This window comes from Plodia interpunctella, chromosome 21, assembly GCF_027563975.2.
Source record: "Plodia interpunctella isolate USDA-ARS_2022_Savannah chromosome 21, ilPloInte3.2, whole genome shotgun sequence".
Classification (NCBI taxonomy): domain Eukaryota; kingdom Metazoa; phylum Arthropoda; class Insecta; order Lepidoptera; family Pyralidae; genus Plodia; species Plodia interpunctella.
The window spans coordinates 1,516,046-1,541,363 of NC_071314.1; the positions used below are offsets into that span (position 1 = coordinate 1,516,046).

The window sequence follows — 25,318 nt, forward strand, 5'->3', positions numbered from 1 at the left end:
TTTATTATTATTGTATACACTATTCTTTCTACAGATAATTAATTAGAAAGAACTTATTATTTTCTTTGATAGTGCAGTTTTATTTAGGTATAATGCAGATAGCTAGGTACCTAGTTTCAAATTTGATAACGCTGTCTTTAAACAATATGGTTCGTAGGTATTCAAATAGAGAAAAGTGACCTTTCCATCCAGGGGAAGAACTCAATTCATAAGTATTATTCGATCTTCCGTTCTTTTCCATTTTTCATTCTCGATCAAAACGGTACCTGCCGATATCATGTGTAATATAACAGCCATGTCGTCGTGGTGTGTGGATTAGTCCTAAAAATTAATGTCAGGTATCTCTTTTAACTTATTAAGTACGACTTATTACAAAGAACTTGGAGAAGTCAAGAATAAACACAAGTCTCATTTAGAAAGCCACTCAAAACTAGGTAAGTAAGTACCTACGTACACATCAAAGTTAGCGAAATCAAAAATCAAATCCATCAGCAACATGCGAGTGACAAATTCGATTCAAAGAATCGACTAATTAAATAAAAGAGGTCGTGGCTATTACATAGCCATAGCCTCTATTGTTCTACAATCGCCGCATTTCACAGACGTCAAAACTCACAGATGACTGCAACGAAATCCTCAGTTAGTTTCGCGGACATAAAATTACCGTTTTCACAGTCTAAGCTAAACATCGATTAGATATTATAATCCTGTTACATACCGGTGAGAATCTGTCTTCGTCAGCATTGAGAAGGTCGCCAACAGAAGATGCCTTCCCCTGATTCGCCAAATGTCTCCTGCTATTCAGGACGTAACTCAACTCATCCAGGTACCTCAGTGTTAAATTCGCCATTTTTACTCAACACTCACTGGGAACACTGCACTTGTATCGCTCATTTACCGTCACTGTCACTAACAATGGGTCTCACAACAATGAAAAGGAAACTGTTCACGTAAATATTCCGTGATTCGAAGACACGCGTGCGAACGGCGCCATCGCTAAATTGTGACTGGCGCGGATTATACTTGGTTTGGTTGATGCCACGCACGACGCGGTTGCGCGACATTCGACATAGAGCGTTAATTCTGTATTTGTGATTTTAATTCACTGCCTAACTGATAAGTCTGTTAGTCAACAAACTTGGCTGATAACGGGTTAGAATTTGTTTAGGGAGATAACAATTTTCTCTCAACTAAACGCAGAATAAAAACTGGTAAGTAGGTAAGTACCTACCTCATGAAGATATTTTTAATTCATTTATTTATCAATTTACGTACACAAGGAACTTATAGAGTACCTACATTATAAAAACGAGTACAGTAGGTACCTAAGGCACATTAAATCTCTTCCAGTAGACCAGTGAGAGGATTAGTGTTTTGTTAATGAAGTAGGTAGTAGGTACCTACATAGTACTTATTTCAATTAGGTATTAAAACTGCACAGTAGGTATTACTTCAACAATAAGTAAATACCTACCTACCTATGTAAGTTGTGTCAATTTCTTCAATAGACTCAACACACCTTTTGTATTTTTAAAAGTATTTTTACAATAACCAAAGAAACATCACTGTTACTTACTACACACAATTTGAAGCTAAGAAAATCGAACATGTCTTCTCTTGGGTATTTCCTTGTCACTATCTGTGCGATCCGTGTCATTTGATCTATGGCCAGCTTCATCTACGTTGTGCATTTGAATCCATTTCACGAAGTGGGTACCTACCTATCTATCTACCTTTTAAGTCTTCCTGTTTCTTGCGTAAACAAACATGTCTAGCTTATCACTTCTTGTTGGCACTTGTGAAACTTTTCTACAGTCCACTGCCATCTGTGTTGTTAACATTTTTATAGATTTTTTGTTTATTTTATCCATATGGAAAAAAAAAGGCAAAGGGATCAAGCCCATACAGCCATCGTCATTTTTATATATTACGACCTTAGGTTACGTACTTTTTGTGGTAATTTTACACAGATTAAATTTGCGAATTTCAAGTGTAGTTTAAGTTGTATTAAAATCATATGCTGTTTACATCCCTTTCCCTCGATTTACTTTACAACTTGTAAGATATGAAGCAGCCGGCACATTAAATGTTTTTGTTTTCACTCTCAGACCAGTATGGAAATTGGCTCACTGTTATAAATATAGTTTTACCCTGTTATTCATAAAAAAGTTAGTCTCTCTCTGTCAATTTCAAATATTATAAAGTACGATAGAGACAAAACATACTTTAGCTTAAAGTAGGCTTTAACTCTTATGAATAAAGAGGTTATAGTGCATTATTAACTTGTGGAGTCAATAAAGCAATTCTTTTTGTATGGATATAAGAAGTACAAAGTAACTAAATCAAAATAAAACATACATGTATGTGTACGTTATTGACGTAACGCCACACTATTAAAAGATTCAGTTGAAACGGATCAAAATAGCTTTTCAATCATTCATAGTCCAAGGGCAGTGTAACAACTAATCACGACTTTTCGATGAATATTATATTTATTTTATTTTTATCCCTCACAAACTTTTTAAAGATTATCCTATATATTTATGATTCTATTATATAGATATTATAGACACTAAGCTATTGTAATTGCTCTAAGCTGAGAGGAATATGCATTGATTTTATTTATTTTGTCCATTTACCTTTTCCCTACATACCCCAATGTTTTCATTACAATATTTCTGAAAAATGAAACGATAATATTTTTAAATGTTTTGGCTCACTGTTGGATATAAGTCTCTCCAATATTCATTTAAAATCTTCATTTCAACTTTCAATAAAAAAATCACCTTCTCTAGACATAATTTGTTTTGTTTGTTATCGCATCCAGGATCGTTCCCGTTGTAATTTCGAGATAAAACAAAAAATACCACATGTGTTATTCCCGGTATTGCTCGACACGTGCACTTTTCACACGACTGCCAAATATAATGAGTGTTAGAAATTTTAGTTTTCATGTGAAAGAATGACAAACAATCCTCTATTCACTAACTTTTATATGCATAGTATATAATTATATACATAGTAGTTACCTTCGGTCAGGTAAAACGATAGTAAATTATACACCTAAATCTTCCTCAGGAATCACACTATCATTTAGTGAAAACCACAGTAAAATCCATGCGGTAATTTTTGAGTTTGTTTATAATGTAAACGCAGCATAGGACTTTTTAAGTAGGATTAATTTTTTTCGCATTAAACTGTGTTAGTAAATAGTTTCATGTTACAGATCATGTTTTCGAGTTGATCAGTTTCTGTTAGCCTCAGCTATATCCAATGTCGACGGAAGCATCCTATTATATTACATTACAATACAATACACACGAACACAAAGCATATTCCTTTATCCAATATGTTTCGTCAAATTCGACTACATGAAATTCTTTAGTTTAAGGCATTTTTTTATCAGCTAGACATACATTTTTGACAGTGTCGTCCTATCGGAAATCTTTAGCATCAAAGGCAATTCTTGTATCAGCCGGACATAAATTTTTGACAGTAATGTCCTCGTGTCCTCTCGGAAATTTCTCCGATTTATCAATACGATGTCAATGATCATCGTCGTCTGCAGCCCTTCGTGAGCCACTGCTGGGTACAGGCCTCCTTCCGTCTACGCCAACCATATGGTTTGGTTCTCTAATATGTCAATCAAGGTCAAAATCTGATCAAGCAAACTTTGGCGGATCAATGCTGGTTTTTCATTGCGGTAAATAAAAGCACTCATACTAACTACGCAATGTGGATCTGGCTTAGAAATTGTTCAACATTATCAAAATAATTTAGGTTATTTTCTATTCAGTACTTAGTATACGAGTAGATCTCTCTTCTATGGCATTAAACACTTTGAAAACGAATTTGTTTACACATGATCCTTATCTATCTTGTTTTCCTTTTATGTCTTTTTTTAACCATGTACAGTCAACAGCACATCAAGTTACCTTGTATGAACCTCTATGGCAGAAAAAAATATTACTTTATCTACTTGAAGTCTATTAGTATTAATAATAAGAATTTTAAGAATAGGTATACCTGATTTAACTTTTTTCATTGCTAGGCGTGGTAATAGCGACCAGTTTGCGATGAATTTGGGTAGGTTGATGTGCTGTTGATTATACATAGGTTATATAATACTTGCATCCATATAGTTAGGTCGATTATGACATCCGTGCTCGTTTATAGCTGAATGTGAGCTGGAAATTCCTCTAAAAAAATATATTCTTCTAATATGCATGTGGTTGCTAAGTGAGAAATACTTTTTCAAACTTGTATTATCCAGAAAATTATATGTTATCTACAACACAGGGAACAAGTTAGACTTAGGTATTACCTACTACAAATGTCTTCTGATCGACTACGTGATTAGATCTAAGCACACAAACCTAATTAAAACCAGTTAGTTTTATAATTCGTGTTTATAATAATTTCAAATTAATTGAATTATAATTGCGTTAAAATGTTACAGAAAATAATGGACTTATTTGAGATTGACCTAGGTATATATTGGATTGATACGAGTATATAGGTTGATTTTCTGTTATCTAAACCTTCTTCAAACATTATACCTATTTACCCTTAAAACATTCTAGAAAATCGTAAGTCGTACAACCAACAACAGGTTAAATGAGGATATAGAAGATTATCTAAATATGTCGTTAGGATTTAAGGTCGATTGACTGTATTTCAAGATATGCAAGATTACTTCTTGTACGAAGCTTAAAGTTGCATTTTCGTATCAAAATCCACTTTACTTTTTGCATTTTTTGTTACCGCCAAAAGTAGCGATGCACGACAGTACGAACTGTATTTTGATCCCAATTTCCGTGTGAAGCGAAGCGTGGCACAGATAAAGCGAACGTGTGTCGATTTGAGCTCAATGTGAATAATCTATGGTTTCCTGTACCCTTGGTTGGAGATTTTCAGGCTTTTGGTATTTTTTAAATCGAAATTGTAATGAAAGTCGTCGTTTTTTGGGACTGTTTTAATATATTGTTTGGTGTCACTTAAAATCAACGTCGTGGCTCCTCATCATGGCACAAGCTGATTGATGCCTTTTGTATTTTTGTAGAATTATAATTTTATTATTTTTCTGTAATGTATATTTTTATGCTGTGAATAATTTATTTCTTTTCTATTTCCAAGCTTGATATTTCATGCTTAAACCATTTCTGTAGATAATCTAAGAAAAGATTCCAAACTGCAATCCATGGTGGATTGCAGTTTGGAATTTTTGCAGTATAATAATTAACTTGATATGTGTTTTGCATATTTCAATCAATATACTGAAACTAAATAAGACCGAATGCTTTGAAGAAATGAAATGGAAGATACTTTGCCTACTTTGCTCAAACCGTGACATTAAAAATTGCTATTAAACATTAAAAAAAGGATTGTAATCTAACCTTAATTCCTTGGAAAAGGATATTTCTATAATTAAAGTTACCTTTCATAGTGACATTCAACTTTCATACACATCTTCACATCAAGTCGGGCCACTCCATCATCGCCCTATGTCGTAGCCTCGCCAGACAGTTAGTGTCCATTACATTCTAAAATAGCTCTCCGATCGAAATACACTCTCTCTCGTATTATATGCCCTAGTTCCCTAAATAGGTAGCTTTGCATCAATCCCTAGTGCTAAAAACGTTTTCTCAACAGACCGTGTTAACAACTAGAGTTCCTCATTCTGTGTTCGCATTTCCAATGCTTTAAAACATAGATGCACAGAAATCATCCTCGTAAAATCGGGCGGTACCCAATTTTAGGCATAAAGTGACATTAAATAAGCACTTACTTAAAAATACAGGGTATTTTTTAGCTTATAAAAATACAGGGTATTTTTTATACCGTACTTTTATGAGCAAATTTGTATGATTAAACTGTGGTGGATGTAAAAAAAAATTTTTTTTTGTTCTCTTATGATCGGACATTAGAAAGTTGACATTTTAAGTTTTTACTGTAAATCAGTAGTTTCATCTTCTTCTCATGATGTAGAAGAAGAAAAGTAGTTCCATTGGGGCAGCTGCTGATGATAGTGACAATGAATGTAAATTTCTTCTAAAAGTTGTGTTCTATCATACTCAACATATAAATAAAAAATAGTGCAGTGTTAATGTGTCCTGTATAATCTGAAATCGGCCAGGCCAGGACACAAAGAATTACCTATATTATATATAAGCTGAAATGTGTCATGCCAGGGCACATTAGCACACTATCACTACATCGCTAATCCCGAGCGTCCATGACTGCTCAGCGCGATCAAAGCTAATCTGTCAGCTAATTGGCTTAGTGGAATATACGAATCGTTTTTCGCACCGAAACGGTGCTGTGATCAAAAGTACAAATGATACAGATGGAAGTTTGGTTGGATAACAGCTGTTCTGATCGATATTTAGATTTGAAGGACTTCAAATCTCAATCGTGAGCAGTAACATTTGAACCTAAGAAATTTTGAAAAAATGTACGCATCCTGAGCACATTTACTTTCAGAACTATATCTCGTTATGAGTCCTGAGTTTAGACAAATCGCATTCTACTTACAAAGAAAGAAGTATGAAGATTGACAGAGAAAGACAGTCATGGAGATACTCATAGATTTTATTAAGAAAATCAATCAGAAACCTGTGGTTTACATACTTATCATATCATAAATTATTACGATATAATTTGGCACCTAAACTGATCATTGCAAATTCGAACCATCATGTTATTTTTTTATTATCAATGCGATTCATTTCAGTTCTTAAACAAAACTGCGCTGCATTTGAATCGTTCAGTAAAAGTTTATGATTGGCCTGCTGAACTTACAACTGTCGCGTCTCGCTGCGAATTTCCGCACGTGTGTTGCCATCATTGGTTTACTTTACAAGCGCAGTCGACGTGGAGACTAAATTCCACTAAACTTATTACCTACTAGAAGTTACATTCCAGTACTGTTAACTGTATATCAGGTACTACCCTGTGTCGCGGTAATAGCGGCTATTTTGCAATTAATGGTTAGAAGTGCTGTCGATTGTAAACACACTTTCAGTACTAGGTACCTGTCTAACGGTAAGGGCTCAGTTTTGCAAGTCTACAACGGAAGACATGACCCTACTTTTTATATAAGACACATAATAATACACAGACACAGAATATAATACTTCCCAGTAATTATATCATGCAAAAAATTACGTCGCAAAAAGTACGCTGAAGATGTCCTATGTTGGAGGAGTCCAATATTACTACGAAAATTCTTTATTGGTCTAAAACCTCACCAGTTTTGTAACTTGAACTTATAAAAAGCTGACAAATATATTTGTGCAGTTTCATTACCATTACAAGATGTAATTCCTCTGTCTAGGTATGTAATTATTCTCATCAAGAGAATACAAAAATTAGTATTCAATATTGTGGTCAGTTCTCTGTCCGGGGAATCCTTCAATCATTCATTCATTCATTTAACAATAAAAGGCAAAGTGTAGAATCAAAACACCATAAGATTATGTCGTAATTTACAGCCCAAATTGGGAGTATAACAAGACATGTCGTAATACATATATCATGGCTGTACGAAATTAATAACGTCATTGTTATTCCGTCGCCATCTTGCATTTCCGCTAGCTTTCACTGCGGTGCGTGTGCGCCGGTCTAATTAAACGAAACTGAGAATTGTTATATCATAATGTCATTTCTTCTGAACAATATAGTTTCCCATATGAATATTTGATTGAATATGTATTACAATTAAAGTAGAGGCCACCTTCACTAACTAACTATATTTTCATACAGCGGGAAACGGCTTTAATTGTTTTACAATATGTATGTATGTAGTGATATTGATATGGAATACAATGTGTGTTTTCTATATCAATATACGAATATAATATTAATATGACATTTTATTTATTTTGATCCAAACCTGAAATTCGATACGTAATCGTTCATCCGTTGCTTTGCGAAGTTCTTTTAAATCTTCAGTCTTATTGATTAAGATACTTATAACTTTGCAGTAAGGTTCAGAATACAGTAAGATGATATAAAACCGCTAAGGTAGAGGAAGTATCAAATGGTGGTCTTGTTTTATTTGTATGAGCTACATTACCTGGTCTTATGGACAGTCATATTCAAACCCGCATCAAAAGATATAAGCATACATAGGGACATACAGACAGCGGGAAGCGACTTTGTTTTATACTAGTTACGTAGTGACGCCTTATTAAAATACATCACATAAAAAATACTTTTAAATTTTTGTTATATAAGTATATAAAAGATTTATAAAATAGAACTACCTAACTAAATAAAAAAACTTATATCCTGTTTCACTGCTTACTAATAAAATATCTGATAACCTAATAACACTAATTACTCATATACAAACTTAAGATATCGAACAGACAGTGAAAAAACTGTGTTTGGCAAGTGTTGCATAGGGGAAATAATCACAGCCAGGCAATTATCTGTCAGATTACAAGAATAAATATCAGAAAGTTGTGAAATGGGGCGTTAAATGTGTGAAAATGGACGGATTTGGAACTTGTCTTTTTTAAATGGAATATATTCAAGTTATCTGCTAAAAATGCGTCATTTAATAATAGGTTGGAATCTGATCAGTATTCGTCATCAACAATCATAAACTTGTCCCTTTCTGATTGTATTATCTGTGTAATCAAAATGCCATGCAAATCAATTGATTACATAAATACTCTTTGACAATTATTCTCATAGTAACTTAATGTTATATTTTAATCAGAAAGTGGTAAAAGAAACGTATGCAACTTTGATGACCTGTGTCTACTACTTTCTGATAAAATATCATATTATAATCTGACAGATAAACTAATGTGATTGAGTTACTCCAATCCAACACTTGTGAAACACAATTGTTACCTGTCTGTTATATGTTACAGACTATCAGATACTTTATCAGCAAGCGGTGAAACATTGCTCTGTGTATCTCTTGATAACCCGACTAATATCAGCTCTGCAGATAACTCGTTGTAATGTTAGTATACATGGGTAACGGGATTTGAACCTATTGAGCCATGTCAGGGGGGCGTCAAATCGAGGATTAGGTATGGCAGTCGACAGACCCCATTGGGGTTTTTCTTCTACCGATTTAACCTATTTCTACTTATCGGCTCACATGTATGCCTCACTTGCTTGAGTGTCCATCTTGTCCAGATTCTTGGACCTTATGAGTAGGGTTGCCAGGCGTCCGTATAATACTGGACATAGGCTTTTTGATTGCGTGTCCAGCCTACTTATATTAATACTTTTGTTAGGTTTTTTCACTTGGATTATAGTTCACAAGTCGAATCTTACGATGACGAACGAGCGAGCGCATTTAATTTCACGAATTACTTACTCGAGATTATTTATATTAATTAAAATTTAAGAATATAATGTATGATATTTTTTAAAAATCTTGGTTTTTGACACTAAAATTCTCAATAATGTAGGGTGTTTTTACCCAAATGTCCGACAATCCAGACTGGTCTGCCTGTCTGTCCTTATAAAGGGCAAAATTATGAGCTGGCCATGGCAAATTTTTATTCCGAAAAAATTTAACTTTTGACTCGACGTAAAAAAAATTGAATCGGTTCTCCTAATAAGGCATCTCTGGAGTTCGATATTTTTTATTTCATCTCGTTCTGTAGTCTCTCACTCATCTGAGCGTTCTCTCAGTTTCTTCCCCAGCCAGGAGAAAACGGTCCCTGGGCTCCGACGTTCAATCCTTCTGAGTTTTATCAGGTACTTATTCTATGACAACGATAAAAAAAAACTGCATTACCGGCCCGGCAGCACCTCGCGGAATAGTCCAATGACCCTGTAGCAATGGCTACACAGTCCACGCTTAGACGTAGATGATAATTATAGTATTGCCAGTATTTAATTTTTCTGGAAGCGATGCGTTAAGCCCGTTATAATTTTCTTTATATTTGTTGTAACTTTACTGATAATTAAGAAAGTAAAAGATTAAACGTTCCGTTTTGCAAAGTTAAGATACAAATTCTAATTCTGTATATGTTCTATCCTGTATTCAATGGTTGGAATTAGTCTTGTAATTTAATTATTATTTTTGATTCAAATCTAATTGCTTCATACATGCTTTACAATACATGTAACCTTTTAGCTTTGTTTATAAGGAGATATTTGTTTGCCAATAAACAAAAACGTTGCTTGTGTAATGTAACTACTACATACATATTATTTACATTTTCTTCACTGATTAGGTTTTTATTATTAGATATTTAGATTAATTTCGAATTAACTACGTACTTGTGCCGGAAATGTTAATTTGAACGGAAAAATAAAAATAAATATAATCGAAACCCGTCTACAGGCTGATACGTCTAACTATACGATATTATATGTCTTGAACCAAAACGTATCCGTTCTAAAATAACTCAAAATATATCTTTGGTGAACCAAAAAGTGTTTTCGGTTCACTTCACTCTTTCCACACAAAAATTGGCTGACAGAAATTGCATTTGCATTAAGTCCGATTTAAGCTGCTTACAATATGCACGCTGGAATTGTTTGGTTTGGCTGAAATAGACGAGAGTGATGTAGGTACCTACCAAAGTCTACGCCGGTAATCTTTTTACTAGCTTTTGCACGGGGCTCCGCCCGCGTCATGTTCCTACCGAAGAAGATATGTCCTACTCCATAATTCAAATATGTAGTATACAAAATTTCAAGAAGCTTGGTTGAGTGGATAAACCTTGAAGAGGTAACAAACATATAGACAAATTCACTTTCGCATTTATAATATTAGTTACGAATATATTGTATTCATATTTATGATAGTAGGTACCTAACTAACAAAATACGATTGTCTAATAAATGAAAGTCTGCAATGTTGTCTGCTTAGCATTATGGACACGTACCGAGATTAATTGTCTATGGGAGCATGGGTATCACGGGTGGAGGGCACATTGACTAATCCATACTTCCATATCCATCCAAAGCATGGTAATCTATACTATTATTATAAAGAGGTAAGCGTTTGTGAGTTTGTATGTTTGAGGCGGGCAATCTCCGAAACTATCAAACCGATTTCAAAAACTCTTTCATCATTAGAAATTCTACTGTTTACTTAATTTGATTTGTGCAGCAGAGAAGAAGATTAAGGTTTTTTTTTACTCACTGAAATAATGGACAATGAAATCAATTAAAAATTAATATCCGCTCATCTCAACACCGAGACCCTATCGTGTTACACAAAGAAGTACACCTCACACGTGAAGACGTGACGTGTAGAAGCCATATCCCGGATGCACGTGTGCACGGGTCTTTATTGAACACACTATAATTACGTTAGATAATAGTTAAGTTACTTTAACGATTACAAAATCAGGTTTAACCATAAATACGTGCAGCCATAAAATTGCTACGTAAGCAAAAACTCTAGGCTCATAGTACGTTGTAATTTTGTATATGTAATCCTATAGGCTCACAAACTATTATGTAGTCAAATCAATCCAAAGAATAATTAATAAGGCTGGATTGCAGGTATATCCGTGAAAGTCGTGGGTATCGGAAGTCCGCAATGTGCCCGCATGGTGGGTCATGGCCTCATGGCCCATAGGTACTCCTTATCCATCCATAAAGAAGGCAGCAATAATGGGGATATAGAATACACAGACACGTTAAATTTACAAGTCCCCTCCGTTTGTCGTCGGGCTTTAAAAATACCTGATACCACAACAATATCACACATACCGGCACCGGCTAAAAAAAAATTGCTAAAAGTAATGATTTTGTAGACATTCTTGTTATTTCACGATTTGAAAAGTTAACAATCGCGATGGCAACACTACAACAAGAGCAATTGGATAGTTTCGCAATATTCCCGCGTAGTATTGTCTATGCCTCTATGGTATTGTCTCTGTCTCTGCCACTTTGCAATGGCCGGTCGTCGGGAGAACGCTTTCACTTCGCGCCAAAGTTAATTAGAACAATCAATTTTGAATAATGATCGTTTAGTTGGAGGTGTATCCGAAACCACGAGCGAGCTTTAGTTGAGTTACGAGGGCAGCCTTTAAGTTGTGTCATTTGAAAAAAGTATAGACAATGTAATACATTATTACCATTTATTGTTTTTCAAAGAACTCTCCGCGATATTTTATACACTTTTGCATGCGTTCGAACCAGTTTTCAAAACATTTATTCCACTGTGAATTGAGGGTAGTCAAAATGGCCGATTTGTATGCGTCAACAGCTTCTTCGGGTGAGCTAAAACGTTTACCACGAAGACTTTGCTTAATTTTAAGGAACGTAAAAAAATCGTTAGGGCTCAAATCATTACGACGTCTTGAATTGTTTTTTTCGAAATTCTATGATGACTGAAACAAACAGTGGTGTACCAGTCAGCGTTAATCGTCTTGCGATCTTTTAGTACAATAGTGACGACGTGACCACCCTTTGCCACAAACAACGCAACCAATTTTATTGAAGTGTTCCGTGAGCGTGTGACTTTGGTCGGTTTTGGCTCATCTTGGATGAACCAGACAGTTGGCTGCTGCTTGGAAACTGGATCGTAAGCATATATATCCAAGATTCGTCACCACTAACCATATCATAAACGTGTTTTCACTCTCCTCGGTTGAATCGCTGCAGAGTTTTGCAATATCGTCTAACACGGGCTGTTTATTGGTCGTCGCTAAGCAAATGTGGTATCCAACGAGAGACAAACTTTCTTACACCAAGTTCGTCGTGCAGGATTTTTTGGATAGTAGTCCCTGAAATGCCCACGGATGCTTCTATTTCACGGTATGTCACATGACGATCTTTGACGATTAGCTGCCGCACGGCGTGGACATTATCTTGTGTCTAAGTTCTAAAAACCAGCAGTCCTAAGACATGGGCTGCAGTCCTAAGACATGGTGCTGCATCACTAAATACCGATGTGATCTCCTCAAAGCACTGAAGTCGCGTTAATCCACTTTGAAGGTTATAGAAAATTATCGCGCGCATATTTTCCTTTGACATTTTCATTTTGACAACCGGCTTGTCACCTTTGAACAGCTTACGCTATAATAAAACATTATTTTGTTTTCGAATTCTAAATTCAAAAGGAGGAAAAGCTAATGTTTTCTTTTTTAATAATCGCAGGGGGTTTGCAAACGACAAAAGGCAGCTCTCGTATTACTCACACAAATACTAGCTAAAACTAATATTATCCTCATTATTCATAAATAAGTCACATCATGGATTTTTCTTGATTGTATTATATGTCAGTTTATCACACAAGAAAAATTCCAAAACCTAACAATAATTAATCTTCCTTACTTATTCTAGCATCTTTAATTGCAGTCGTATATTCACTATTCTCGCGCGCCTATTTTATTCTCCTAGGGTAAATCACGCCGTGTTTAGTCTTATTTCAGGTCTAATTTAAAGATCTAATGCTTCGACTTTGATAGTCCAGTTTGTACGTCAGTCGAAACAACATTAGATAAAACAAACGCATTGCAGATGGCTATCGGGAAATTTTGTGCATGAAGTGCACTCGATTGCAATTAACGTTATCATGAAATTGATAACATTTGCATAGTGACTTTCACGTTGTTCATGCTTGTTGTACAATTTAATAGAAAATATTGTTTTTGATCGAAAAAATCCGTTTTTCTATTGTAATTTTTCTGCAGGCAGTTTTTCTGTTGTCTTGATTTGGATGTCTATGTACAGGTACCTAAACCTCGGATCGGAAAGCTGTCATTTTTTTTTCTCTGTATGGAATGTTCAAAAAAGGTTATTTTCAATTGCAATAGGTACCTAAATAGATATTTTTTAAGCGTTACATTGTACTGAGCATAGAAAGTTTGGCAAATGTAAAATGTCCTGTATTTTTTTAATAAGTACCTACTACACGGGGATGCTTCCTTTGATGTGGGATTCCTATAGGAACCGGGCAACTATTAATTGCAACTTGCTAATACCATATAACCAAACCTATCATATGAAGTCATCCATAAACGCTTCCTCATTAAAGATGTGACGAAAAATCCCGTTCTAACCTACCGCGTTTAGCAATAATGGCGGCACGTACAGTCGACCTCACGATCCGTCGACCGTGACTTGACGGCACGACTGTACTCTTACTTTCACGACTGTAGGCGTACAGTGGAACAATTATCGACGCGATTATACCTTGGTGTAAATTAAATTTATCGTTGAAGACTTGTGTTTAATTGGATTTCATAAAAATAAACAATGTGTAAGTGGGGTTGATGTCATGTAAGTACTTCTACAACATCTACACTACACTATGTCAGTTTATACACTACACCCAACCCAACACAGATTATCCTACAATTATTATAAATAGTTTGAATCTAGTAGGTGAATTTTTATTCTGGGCTTCGATAATACTCAACCGATTTCCAAAATTCTTTCACCAGTAGGAAGCTACGTTATTTCTGAGTGACATAGGGTATACTTTTTAAAAGCTTTCCGATATTCCCAAGGGAGCGAAGCCATGGGATGCAGCTAGATATTATTGACTATACCTACATATAACTCGAAATCTATCAAAATATTTAATAAGCCCACATTGGAAGCCTTTTCGGTCCTGGATTTTCTTCCTAATAAAAGACAAAAGAACTGCAAACGCATCCTGTAAACTTTCATAAATTATTAGCAAAACTTTCTTAATTCCTTAATAGACTCTTTGCTTTTTACAATATTTGTGTGTAGTGTACCTATAAAAGTACCTACACTACATCCAAATATGGTAAAGAGTAATATCTATCATGCCCATAAACAACAAACAAATTCCTTTGATATATTTAAGACTATCCAAGCCCATTACATAAATTAATTCAAAAGTATATTTCATGCATTTATCTCGTTCAATTTTATTGTTTTATTTATTGCCATATTTGGATTACATTTAAAAATGGCCAATAAAGTGTCATTTTCATTTTCTTATGTCGAGTAGCGCGCCGCCATTTTGCGATCGAAATGCCTGACATTTTAATTTTATTTTTCTCAGTTTGTCCAGAGTTACACATCACTCGGGGTTCGTTCGATTTTCATTTAGGTTAAGAAAGATCCGGATTGTTCCGAACGATTGATCAAGTTTCTCGCAAATGAGTGAAATAGGGTGAAAGATCAAAATTTTTTTCAGCCCATATATGATGTGATATCATCCTAACTATATGATATTACATCACTTATTGACTTCCAAAACGTAGGTGAAGAAGCGGCGGAACGAACTTCGTCACCGATATTTCTTCAAAGATGTCAATTAACAAAGTTGCAACTTTTAAGTATAAAATCTACGTGGACGAGATATAATTTTACTCGTGGCAGTATGTGTCCTCCTCGCTTTCTACACGTTTAATTGCGCAGGCGCATCGGCCGTAAGCCTGACATCTTACCCGACATCTAATTGACACCTTTCCATTAATTACTGAGCCGTTTGACGCGCGTCGGGTGACACATTACTGTTTTATGTAGACGGATGATTAAACCCATTTTAATATGTATCAGGTATAGGGGTAATAATAATAAATAAATAAATAAATGAGGACAAACCACACATATTGAGCTAGCCCCAAAGTAAGTTCGAGACTTGTGTTATGGGATACTAACTCAACGATACTATATTTTATAACAAATACATATATAGATAAACATCCAAGACCCGGGCCCATCAGAAAAAGATCGTTTTCCATCATGACCCGACCGGGGATCGAACGCGGGACCTCTCGGTTCAGTGGCAAGAACTTTACCACTGCGCCACCGAGGTCGTCAAGAGGGGTACGTAAATCCATGTGCAGATAGTTGGAGAGCTGGATAACTCACAAGACCGGACTTTACACGTATTTAGTAGACACAAACTCAGTAATTGGAACTATAAACATGAAATTCTTTTCTTATTCCTTGTTTGTTACGTTTATTTGGGATCGGCAGTGGCGCCCCGTCTTCTTCTTAGGATTTTTGTCATGGATTGTATGTGTTTTGAGCTTTACACGTACCCATAAACGGTTGTCCACCAAGTTTTTACTCATGAAACTCCGTTTAAAAACAATTTTCTTATCTGATTCAGCCTGCAATCCTCGAGAATCACACACGACGTGACAAATGACAATTACACATAGTGACCGTAATGTCTACATACGAAATTGTCGCAACGCGGTCGGGATTGCATCTAATTTGTCGACGATCAGCTGGTTGCGACAACACCGTTAAACGGGACACAAAAGTGATTTGTCACCTTACGTGGTGCTAAACACATAATTGTAATCGAACTATTTGGAGATTGCATCTAGTGCTGGTTACACATATCGGACCGATGTGAATAAACATAGATTAGTTTGTATTTGAGCTTTTGTTCACCGCAAAGAAAAACCAGCAATGTATACCGAACCATCTCGTGTATTGCCGGCATAATATGTCGATCCGCTGGTTGCGGCAACACCGCTCGAATTTGGACACAAATGTGATTTGTCACACGACTAAACTAAACTAAACACTGCTAATCACATATCGAATAATTGATGCGTTAAGGTGCGATGGTTAAGATGTCCGCCTGTGGCGCCTGTGCTAAAAGGTGCAAGGTTCGAATACCACTCGTGCCAAATGAGTTTGTATATCAATCTGACTCGTGTATAAATGTACTTTACATAGACCTCCACTTGTGTCGTAATTTGGGAGGGACGCAGTCAACATGAATGGAAACCATCTAAAATAAGCGCAATGGATTGGATTCTTTCACGTTAAAACGCAGAATTGGAGTGAGCTAACTTTCTGTGTTGAGACAATTGGAAGGTTTTAGAGAACCTTAGCATTTTGCTGCAGACAGAGCCTAGGAAACTGATAGTAATTAAATAAAACTATGCAAATGTATGCAACACGATACGTCAATGCGCAAAACGCATCTCGCCTCAGTCACACCAGTCTAGTTTTCAGTCCGTAACGAACTTTCACCAGCAATGGATCGCTGCTCTTGTGGACTAGATGTCCTAGGTATCCCTCACTCTTATCTGAGCGTTTCCTTGGTTTCTTACCGCCGTTGAGCGCCAGGGTCCGCTTTTCAATTTTTTCGTCTCCGTTTCGCACGGTCGTCGACATCCCTAGTTGTCAGACCATTGGCACGCATATCATCCTTCACGACTTCAAGCTAACACTTGGATTTGCCTGTTCTGTCAAGGCCAGACGTAGAACGTAATTTGCTGGTCTACGCTAAACGTGGCCGTGCGTGCGGTGTCTTAGCTCTACTACGGACATGGGTATGTGATATAAATTTATGTTTAAAAAATGATAAGCCCTTCTGGCATTTGTTTCGGCATTTCTTCTCAGCAATGCTGCAAAATGCTATTAGTAGCTTGTAGTTATGATACAAAATATTATTTAATTTAGAATATGACGTGAGAAAGTGCCCGTGAGGACCTAATTTCTGAATAAAATATTTGACTTTGATTTATTTCGCTATTTCGGGGTTGCTCCCATACGAAAAGTCGTTAAGTATCATGGATTGAATATGCGTAGGCAAAAATTCAATAAATAAATATTTAGATCAATGCTTGATCTATATAGAGTGATTTATTATTAGAAATTTTTGATTAGACCCAGATTGGTAGCTCGCCGCTGCCAGCGAACTACCAATCTGGGTCGTCCGACTGCTCGAAACACTCGAATGTCAACACGGGTCACGGGTTCAAATCCCATGGCATTTGTAGCAGCAAGCCGCGCCCAGTATTGCAATGTACCATTTGTTTACAGCATAGGACCTGGAGGACTTATTATTTATTTACATTTAGTTTTCATAACTGGATTATAACCTAGGCCCGTCCTGGTTTCCCAAATATATTTTTCCTGGGGATTGTTTGACATGTGCATTCTTTACACGACCGACTGCACTAGTATTTTGTTAGTTTGATATTAGCTGGCTTAACTCGGGTAAAATCAAAATAAATTATACATATCAAACAAAACCTTCCTCAGGAATCACATTATCTATTGATGAACACGTCATGAAAATCCGTGCTGTGTTTTTGAGTTTATTTAGATGACTTTTTTATGTATCTCTAATTGAAATAGACAAAACTTTCTTACTACATGCCATTAATAATATGATTATAAATAAATAAATAAATAAAAAATAATATAAATAAATAAATATTCCGTTATCCAAAAATATTAATCTAATATTAAATTATAATTTGATAATTGTCTTTTGAAAATAACTGTTAAAAATCGTAAAACGTGACGTATCGTATCAATGAATATGACGAATACCGATTGCAATCACACAGGTATTTTATGATAAGCGAAGCGCAATTGTCACATCAATAAATGTGGTAACAAATGTTAATTTATCAATTTTGACAAAATTTTATAAAATTCCATGGAATTCAGCAAAAATTCTGTTTTTTCTGTTTCTGTTCTTCTGTTTTTTGGAATTCAGCAAAAATTAGAAAATTCTGTTTTTATTTTTTCTACTCAAGTTTGTTAGTTCTTTTGATAACAGGTATCTTGAGCTTCGGACACTGCACGGCGGCAAATTACGAAAACCCATGTTCAGTTTTCGTGATAAAGGGTGACAACTTTTTTAGCCAGCGTACTCACTCTCCCACTCACGATCATCACTCAGATGCTCTCAGATGTAATACTTCCACATTCTATCTCTTTTTCACACGACCTATGTGTGCACGCATCGTGTTAAACGAGAGAACATGTGAACACAATGACGAGCTACGTGTTGTATATTTCATGGTAGTCCCCAACAGAGTTTGGTGACTAATCCACCGACAAGAGGACACTAAGAAGAATATGCTAAGAAAGTCTGTATTTCTGTCTCACGGCTAAACAACTGCTTGGCTAATCATGTAATAGAAAACCCGGGCTCGGGGTGAAACATACTACCGCGGGTGAAGCTACGGACAACATCTAATAACACATGACATTTTACATTGCTTTTTTCTACGCACGTCGAAGTTAACCTCAAAGTTGACGGTGCATCCCACCCCAAGGATAATATGTGTCAAAAACAAGTTACGTTCATACTTACCTTAGGTTTACTTTTATATTTCTCTGTAAGTATTCAATTTGTACTTCCAAATGCTCTTATTGTCTTGATACCGTTATCACTCACCTGTTAAGCGTTATGATAAGATTATTTGATCTGCGTTAAGTCAATATCAACTTTGTGCCTTTGACAATAAACATTACACATGAATTCTAAAAATGGGACCATACAAACTTTATTTTGTGTTAAACTAGTAACTCTTCCCGAGCGCACCGGTAAAAAAATATTAAATAAGAAAAATTGTAATTCCGTCTCCACATTGTCGCACTCCACAAATGTAATTTGCTGAACTATAACGGATTCGGTATACATTGCTGATTGCGGTAAATGAAAGCACTAGCAATGTTCCCGCATTCGCGTTTGCATCTCTCTTGATATGAGTGTGGAGCTGGCATAAAACTATCGCTACTTATGTAGTTGTAAATACAAAAAGGAGGTACAAAAGGACTTACATATTTAGTGGAGCTCATCCTTCGCACCCTGTTGGTTGGCTTCTTCAATGCCCTCCTGTACTTATCCTGATTGGACGCGACTTTCTTCCCTTCCAGGAGGAAGCAATCCGTTACAGACCCTCTCCTACAAGTCTTGTTACCCTGCTTCACTATCAACATCATCGACAACTCCTTCTTAAAATCTTCACTCACTTCAAACACTTTATTCACTTGCAATACTTTTGGCGAAGGCAAAGCACTAAACGAAGAACTCTTACGTTTCTGTTCCTTCGTCAAATCATTACACTTCGTATACGTCTCACAATCACTCACATAATTCTCACTAAACGTCTCTACAGCTTTGTCAAACTCTTTCAATACATTCTCCATAGATTCCGATTTGAGTAAGTTAAAAACGATCCCACTAGAAGATGTCTCCGTTGACATAGTCGAGTTCGTATTAGACTCTAGGCTTGGGAATTCTTTGACTCTTTGTAGGAACACTCCATCGTCTTTATCGTAACTTATATCAGCCCATTCATCAGCCAACGCGTCACTGCTGTTATAAATGAATGATAGACAGTTTTTTCTAAGATTTGTCGGTTGTAGCTCGTCTACTTTTTCTTTGGCGGCTCTTGGAAGAAATTCGAAACTTTTGCTCCTCATGTACGCTGGGCGTTCTATCTTCCTTCTTTCTTTATTATCATCCAAGTCTTTCTGTCTGAACAACCAGAATCGTTTCCTCGACTTTTTCTCCCGCTCCATGCTACTAGCATTGGACGCCGACGACGCACTGCTCGAAAGACTAATTTTATCTTCAGCAATTTTCTTAAGTTTAGCCTTATCTTTCTCTTTGTCTCTGCCAAATATATTCATTCTAGAGAGCCTCTCGCGGAAACTGAACGATTTCTTGAGTGGCGATACGCTATCTTCCTCCTCGGATGACGTCCTATCAGCATCGCTGTAGTCTTGGATAGGCGACAAACATGACGAGATAATTCCCGGCTGTTTTTCGACAATAACATTCGACCTGCGGCTGCGCACCTGTTCAGCACGCACTAATGTAGTTGGCCGTACTAATGTAGGTCTTAGCTTGACAGGTAGCTCTCCAAGCAGACCTCTTTCGATGACGCTAATGCTTTCTCTGCTGAGTTTATTGAAAACACTATTCCTTTTAATCTCGGGTGGTTTATCTTTGTCCATGGTGGCAGTGTTCGTCATCACCGGTCCGCTGCGTGGTGTCGACTGCCGTATCACGGTGTTGAGATATGGCTGTGATAAGCCGTGATAACACACTCTGGCGATTGCCATTATTTCATTTGTTCGAAACAATACTATTACAATTTCTATTATTTTGTAAGGACTCTTACATTGTCCTAGATGGGTGTCCACTACCTCTGGGGTTGCCTAAGTTTGTACTTAAGTAGTAAGTATTATTTATTGCGGCATAAGTTTTCTTTGTGACTTCATAATATTTTTCTTGTACCTTTCAATTGCATTTATCAGATTTTATCGAATAGTTGTTCTCAAGTGTCAATCTTTTCAGTGTCAATTGTCAATGATTTGCATTGAATTCGATTATTTTATACAAATAAATAAGTACGTACTTAAAATTTGTAAATATGTTAATAGGTATTTACTAAACCATTGCTCGAAATCATAAGAAACTTTAATGATTGAAATTTACTCTCTTTTTTTAATTTTCAATTACTAACTACATTTATTGATTTAGGTACCTAATTAAATACAATACTGAAACGTTACTCCATTATAGTATTTCCAGTTCCTTAAAATTCCAAATATGTTATATATTTGGAATTTTAAGGAACTGGAAATACTTCATTACGCAATTTAAAATGAATATTCAACCGTGATGCGTCTTTGCCACAACCTTTAATAAAATAATCGTTTTACTCCGAGCAACCTTGACTTGGGTTGTTAAATCGATATCCAAATGAAACGTTTGTTTTCGCTTCGTGTATTTATTTCACTACAAAATCAACTTCTTTGGAAAGTGTTATAACATCACTTTTAACTATAAATTTAGTCGTTCCGGTGTTATCATAAGTAATGAATCAAAATTTTTAAGTTTAGACAATGTCGTTAAAATCTCTTTAGCGAAATTACTTATGCATTGAGAACGTATTGTTCTCTAGTGAATTGTATTCCCACGGCTTTTGGACAAGATTGTATAAGAGTTTATAATGGTGTTTTGTTATAAAATCATAACAGAAAGTCCAAGGAAAGTCTGTCTTTCGCCGAGGAAGTCGCCTGTAAACAAGTTGCCCGAAGGTACGTTATCAGACAGATACCATAGTGGCCAACTGGGAGTGGTCACCAAATTGCCTTACGGGGGCAAAAGAAATGTCTGTTACATTTTAAAACAACAAAGGCAAAATTGTGATCTGTTATTGGCGTTGACAACTCAGTAAATATGGACCAAAACTGTAATAAAGTAGTAACGAAATATGTAGGTGTTATTAGTGTTGTGTTTATTGATATTCGCTAGGGTACAAGTAAGTTTATTCATATTTAAAATCTTTACAAGCTAGCCACAGTCAATGAAACTGAACATTAAGTGTTATGTTCGAATCTCGTCCTTAACTTCTATATCTAGTTAAGCTAATTCTAACCATCATTTTCAAAAGTCTCAAACCATTTCTATTGTAACATATCTTAATCATTATTATAAATGCCAAAGTAAGTTTGTTTGTTACCTCTTCACGCTCTATCTACTCAAATCAATCTTCTTGAAATTTTGCAAACATGTAGGTAGTTTGAGCTACGGAGACGGACATAGGGTACCTTTCATTCCGGAAAAACTGCTCCCGTAAGAAGTACGCGGACGAAGACGTGGGTAAAAGCTAGTAGCATAATATATCGATGGCAATTAACTACTAATTTTGTTTTATTCCAGTACCCAGTTCAATATCCCAACTGATCGGTTCCTACAACTATGAAGACAGTAGCATCCTGGATTCGATTCCCGAGCACGACTGGCGGCTGTTGGCAGCTCTCGCCAGAAAGAGAGAGGACGATATTGAGAGGGAGAAGCTCGCTGACCAGTTCAGGAAGCTGTGGCAGAGGGAGAAACAAGAAAGAAACATGGTATGGCTTTACTTTAAAGTGTACTTTATAGGACGTGAGATAACAGGTTTCATTCACTACAGAGTTTTCTTGACTTGACTAAATGTAAGTATTAGACTATCTACTTACCTGCCTATCAAGGTTTCATTCCATACAGAGTTGTCTTGACTACCTGTATACGTATTACACTACATACCTACCTACCTATCTTATAAATCAATTCATCTAGGAATACCTAACAAACCATACACTAGCCTAACCTCTATTATGTAAAATAACCTGTTGATTAATAACTTTATCAATGTTTTAAAATATTTACGAAATCGGCTAGGGAAACGCGTTTTACTCATACACAAACATGATTTCAGAAAAAAATATTTTCCTGTTTTTCGGACAGTAAAAATAAATAAAACACTTTCTGAGAAAATTTAAAGTGTCTGTCTATTACGGTTTCAAAAAACGATTTTTCTGATTTCATTTGATTCATTTTTTACCCAACGGGTACGGGATCCTTTTCACCAATAGGTATTTGTGTACTGGTGAAAAGGATCTTTATATGTGTATTACTTTATAGGATTACTTAGTGTCTCTATGTATTGCGTATTAGATTATTTATTATATACTGAACTCATTTATTAAGGTGAGAGATTTACTATAAGGATTAACAAAAAAGAAACCATACCGCGTTTTAAATCGGTACAGCGCCCTCTAGGGACACATTTGTGACTTAAACTCTTTGTGTATTGAGACGGAATGCAACAAATACAAACAAATAGTATAAGAATAATGATAAACAATACAGTATTACGTCTTCATTCTTTTACGGGTTGGACAGAGCTAGTAACACAAATTAATCCATCAGTTATCTTAAATCTAGAAACTAAGAAATTTTGATACACAAAATTGAACAGTCTACTAACTAAATAATTAATTTAACTTAATAAACCTTGGCTAAAGTGTTATTAATTTTAATAAAACTATATATTTTTTTAAGGTGGCGGCAGAAACATCAGAGCAGTATAAACGATACTTACACAAGAAACGTCAAGAAGAGAACACACTGATAGAGTACCAGCGATGCCAACGGACCCTGGACCAGCAGGTGAGGAGGGGCAGACTCCTCGACTGCATCAGACAGAAGGAGATGAAGAGTGCCGCGCAATTGCAAGCCCTTGATGAGAAAAAGGTTAGTTGACATTGAGTGAGGTAAACGCGTCATGCGTGTTTTCAAACACGCCCCATGTGGCGCAACACTCTTGACGTGTTTCAAGAACATAGTTTTGGCGGGTAGAATGTACGGGCAGGCAAAATCTCGTTGATAAAAACCCTATGTCCATTAAAATCCATCTTGGAGATCCATTGATCTTTTAGCCCTTTTATGTCCACTTTTATCCACGATTAGAGGAACTCGCAAAATATTTTGAAAATTGTGCGAGAGTAGGTGATTAATAATTTTTTTTTTATGGTGACGGCGGTCGCTGTCACCCAATGACGAAGTCTTTTCTGCAGTTTCATTATTCACTAAAATTTTGTTGCAATGAGAGCACATGCGAAACCAAAGAAAAATAAACAATTACTTAATCAGGTTTCAGAACTAGTAGACAGAGTGATAGAAGAAGAGGCACGAGCGCTTCTGGCGGCCGATAGACGGATACGATTGGAGAATGCGGAGAAATGGAGGAAGAAGGCTGAGCTTGAAGACGCGCAGAGGAGGGAGGATGATGCCAAAACGAGGAGGGTTGCTATGCTAAAGGACATGTCCAAGGTAATAACGTAAAGACAGATTGATATTTGGCAAGGATAGGGCTGACATTTCTTTATTCTTTGCACACTAGAGGACGCCATTAGGGGATCAATCACCTTCCAAAGTGTTGTGAGGGCTGAACCTCAAAATATTTTTTAGGCTATTTAAGTCACAGAGCTGGTCAAATAGAATGCTGTATGCAATAAATTTTCCTTACAGCGTGCGGCGATATCCAACGCGCTCAGCACATGGGAGACAGCCCTGCTGCGGCAAGAGATCACAGCGCTGGACGCGCAGCGTCGCGCTCAGCACGCCGCGCACGCCGCGCGCACCATGCAGCGCGCCGCCAAGCTAGCGCGCGCGAGGGCGGAGCGGCAACAGCGCGCGAGGAGGCTGGCGGCTGTCACCGCGGAGCTGAGAAACGCTGTCCGCCATGGGAACTTATGAATGATGACATTTCCAACTATATCTCTCACTCGTCCGTGGCAGCGCGGAGCGGCAACAGCGCGCGGAGCTGGCTACTGCCACCGCGGAGCTCAGAGACGCTGTCCGCCATACTTCCAACGGTATCTCATCTGCACGAGGGCGAACTTCCAGTAACCAAGAGAAGATTGGGTGCAATGCAATGGTCCCAGAATGATCACATCAGGTGATTGCACTGGCGTCGCCAACCAAGAAATAATAATGTATGAGAATGTAAGGACCTATCATCTGTCTGATGCTTGCGCTATGTCAGAATTACCACGCCGGAAATCTCACTAATCATCGGTTTAATTTATGTACCGGACACTCAAAAGCCGATTATGTTTTTTAATACTGTTGATTGGTTTCTTCTCTAGTCATAAATCATACGTTGAAATTACTTTTGGAAAATGTAAATTAGTTTTAAGTCGTGAAATCCTACCTCGTTGTTCATGTTTGTGATTACTTAGATTTTAAGTGGATATGGAACATAAATCGAATACAAAATAAGTAAACATTGAAACTCTCACATAAAATGACTTTAATCGAGAAATAAAAATTTTCACATGGACCTTG

At 36.4% G+C, this 25,318-nt stretch overlaps 2 protein-coding genes across 6 annotated transcripts in view; one reads left to right on the top strand and one right to left on the bottom strand.

Moving 5' to 3' along the window:
• The window catches only part of LOC128679151 (rho GTPase-activating protein 9-like), a 109,081-nt gene extending 88,406 nt beyond the window's left edge, over positions 1 to 20,675 (bottom strand). Inside the window, exon 1 of the mRNA XM_053761198.1 lies at positions 19,471 to 20,675. Within this exon, the coding sequence (XP_053617173.1) occupies positions 19,471 to 20,670 (1,200 nt within the window). The 5' untranslated portion in view covers positions 20,671 to 20,675. The remainder of the gene's footprint in view (positions 1 to 19,470) is intronic.
• On the top strand, positions 579 to 25,313 carry LOC128679155 (uncharacterized protein). Of its 5 annotated transcripts, XM_053761205.1 has the most exons (6): positions 16,874 to 17,219; positions 18,461 to 18,529; positions 22,367 to 22,557; positions 23,531 to 23,722; positions 24,122 to 24,301; positions 24,500 to 25,313. In XM_053761205.1, the coding sequence occupies exons 1-6, from the start codon at positions 17,216 to 17,218 to the stop codon at positions 24,725 to 24,727; spliced, it is 864 nt and encodes a 287-aa protein (XP_053617180.1). In that variant the 5' UTR covers positions 16,874 to 17,215; the 3' UTR covers positions 24,728 to 25,313. The 5 variants fall into 5 exon arrangements, with proteins under 5 accessions (XP_053617181.1, XP_053617180.1, XP_053617183.1 ...); XM_053761206.2 differs by lacking the exons at positions 16,874 to 17,219; positions 18,461 to 18,529 and adding an exon at positions 579 to 826; XM_053761208.2 differs by lacking the exon at positions 18,461 to 18,529 and having other exon boundaries at positions 16,883 to 17,219.
• The last annotated feature ends 5 nt before the right edge of the window (positions 25,314 to 25,318 follow it).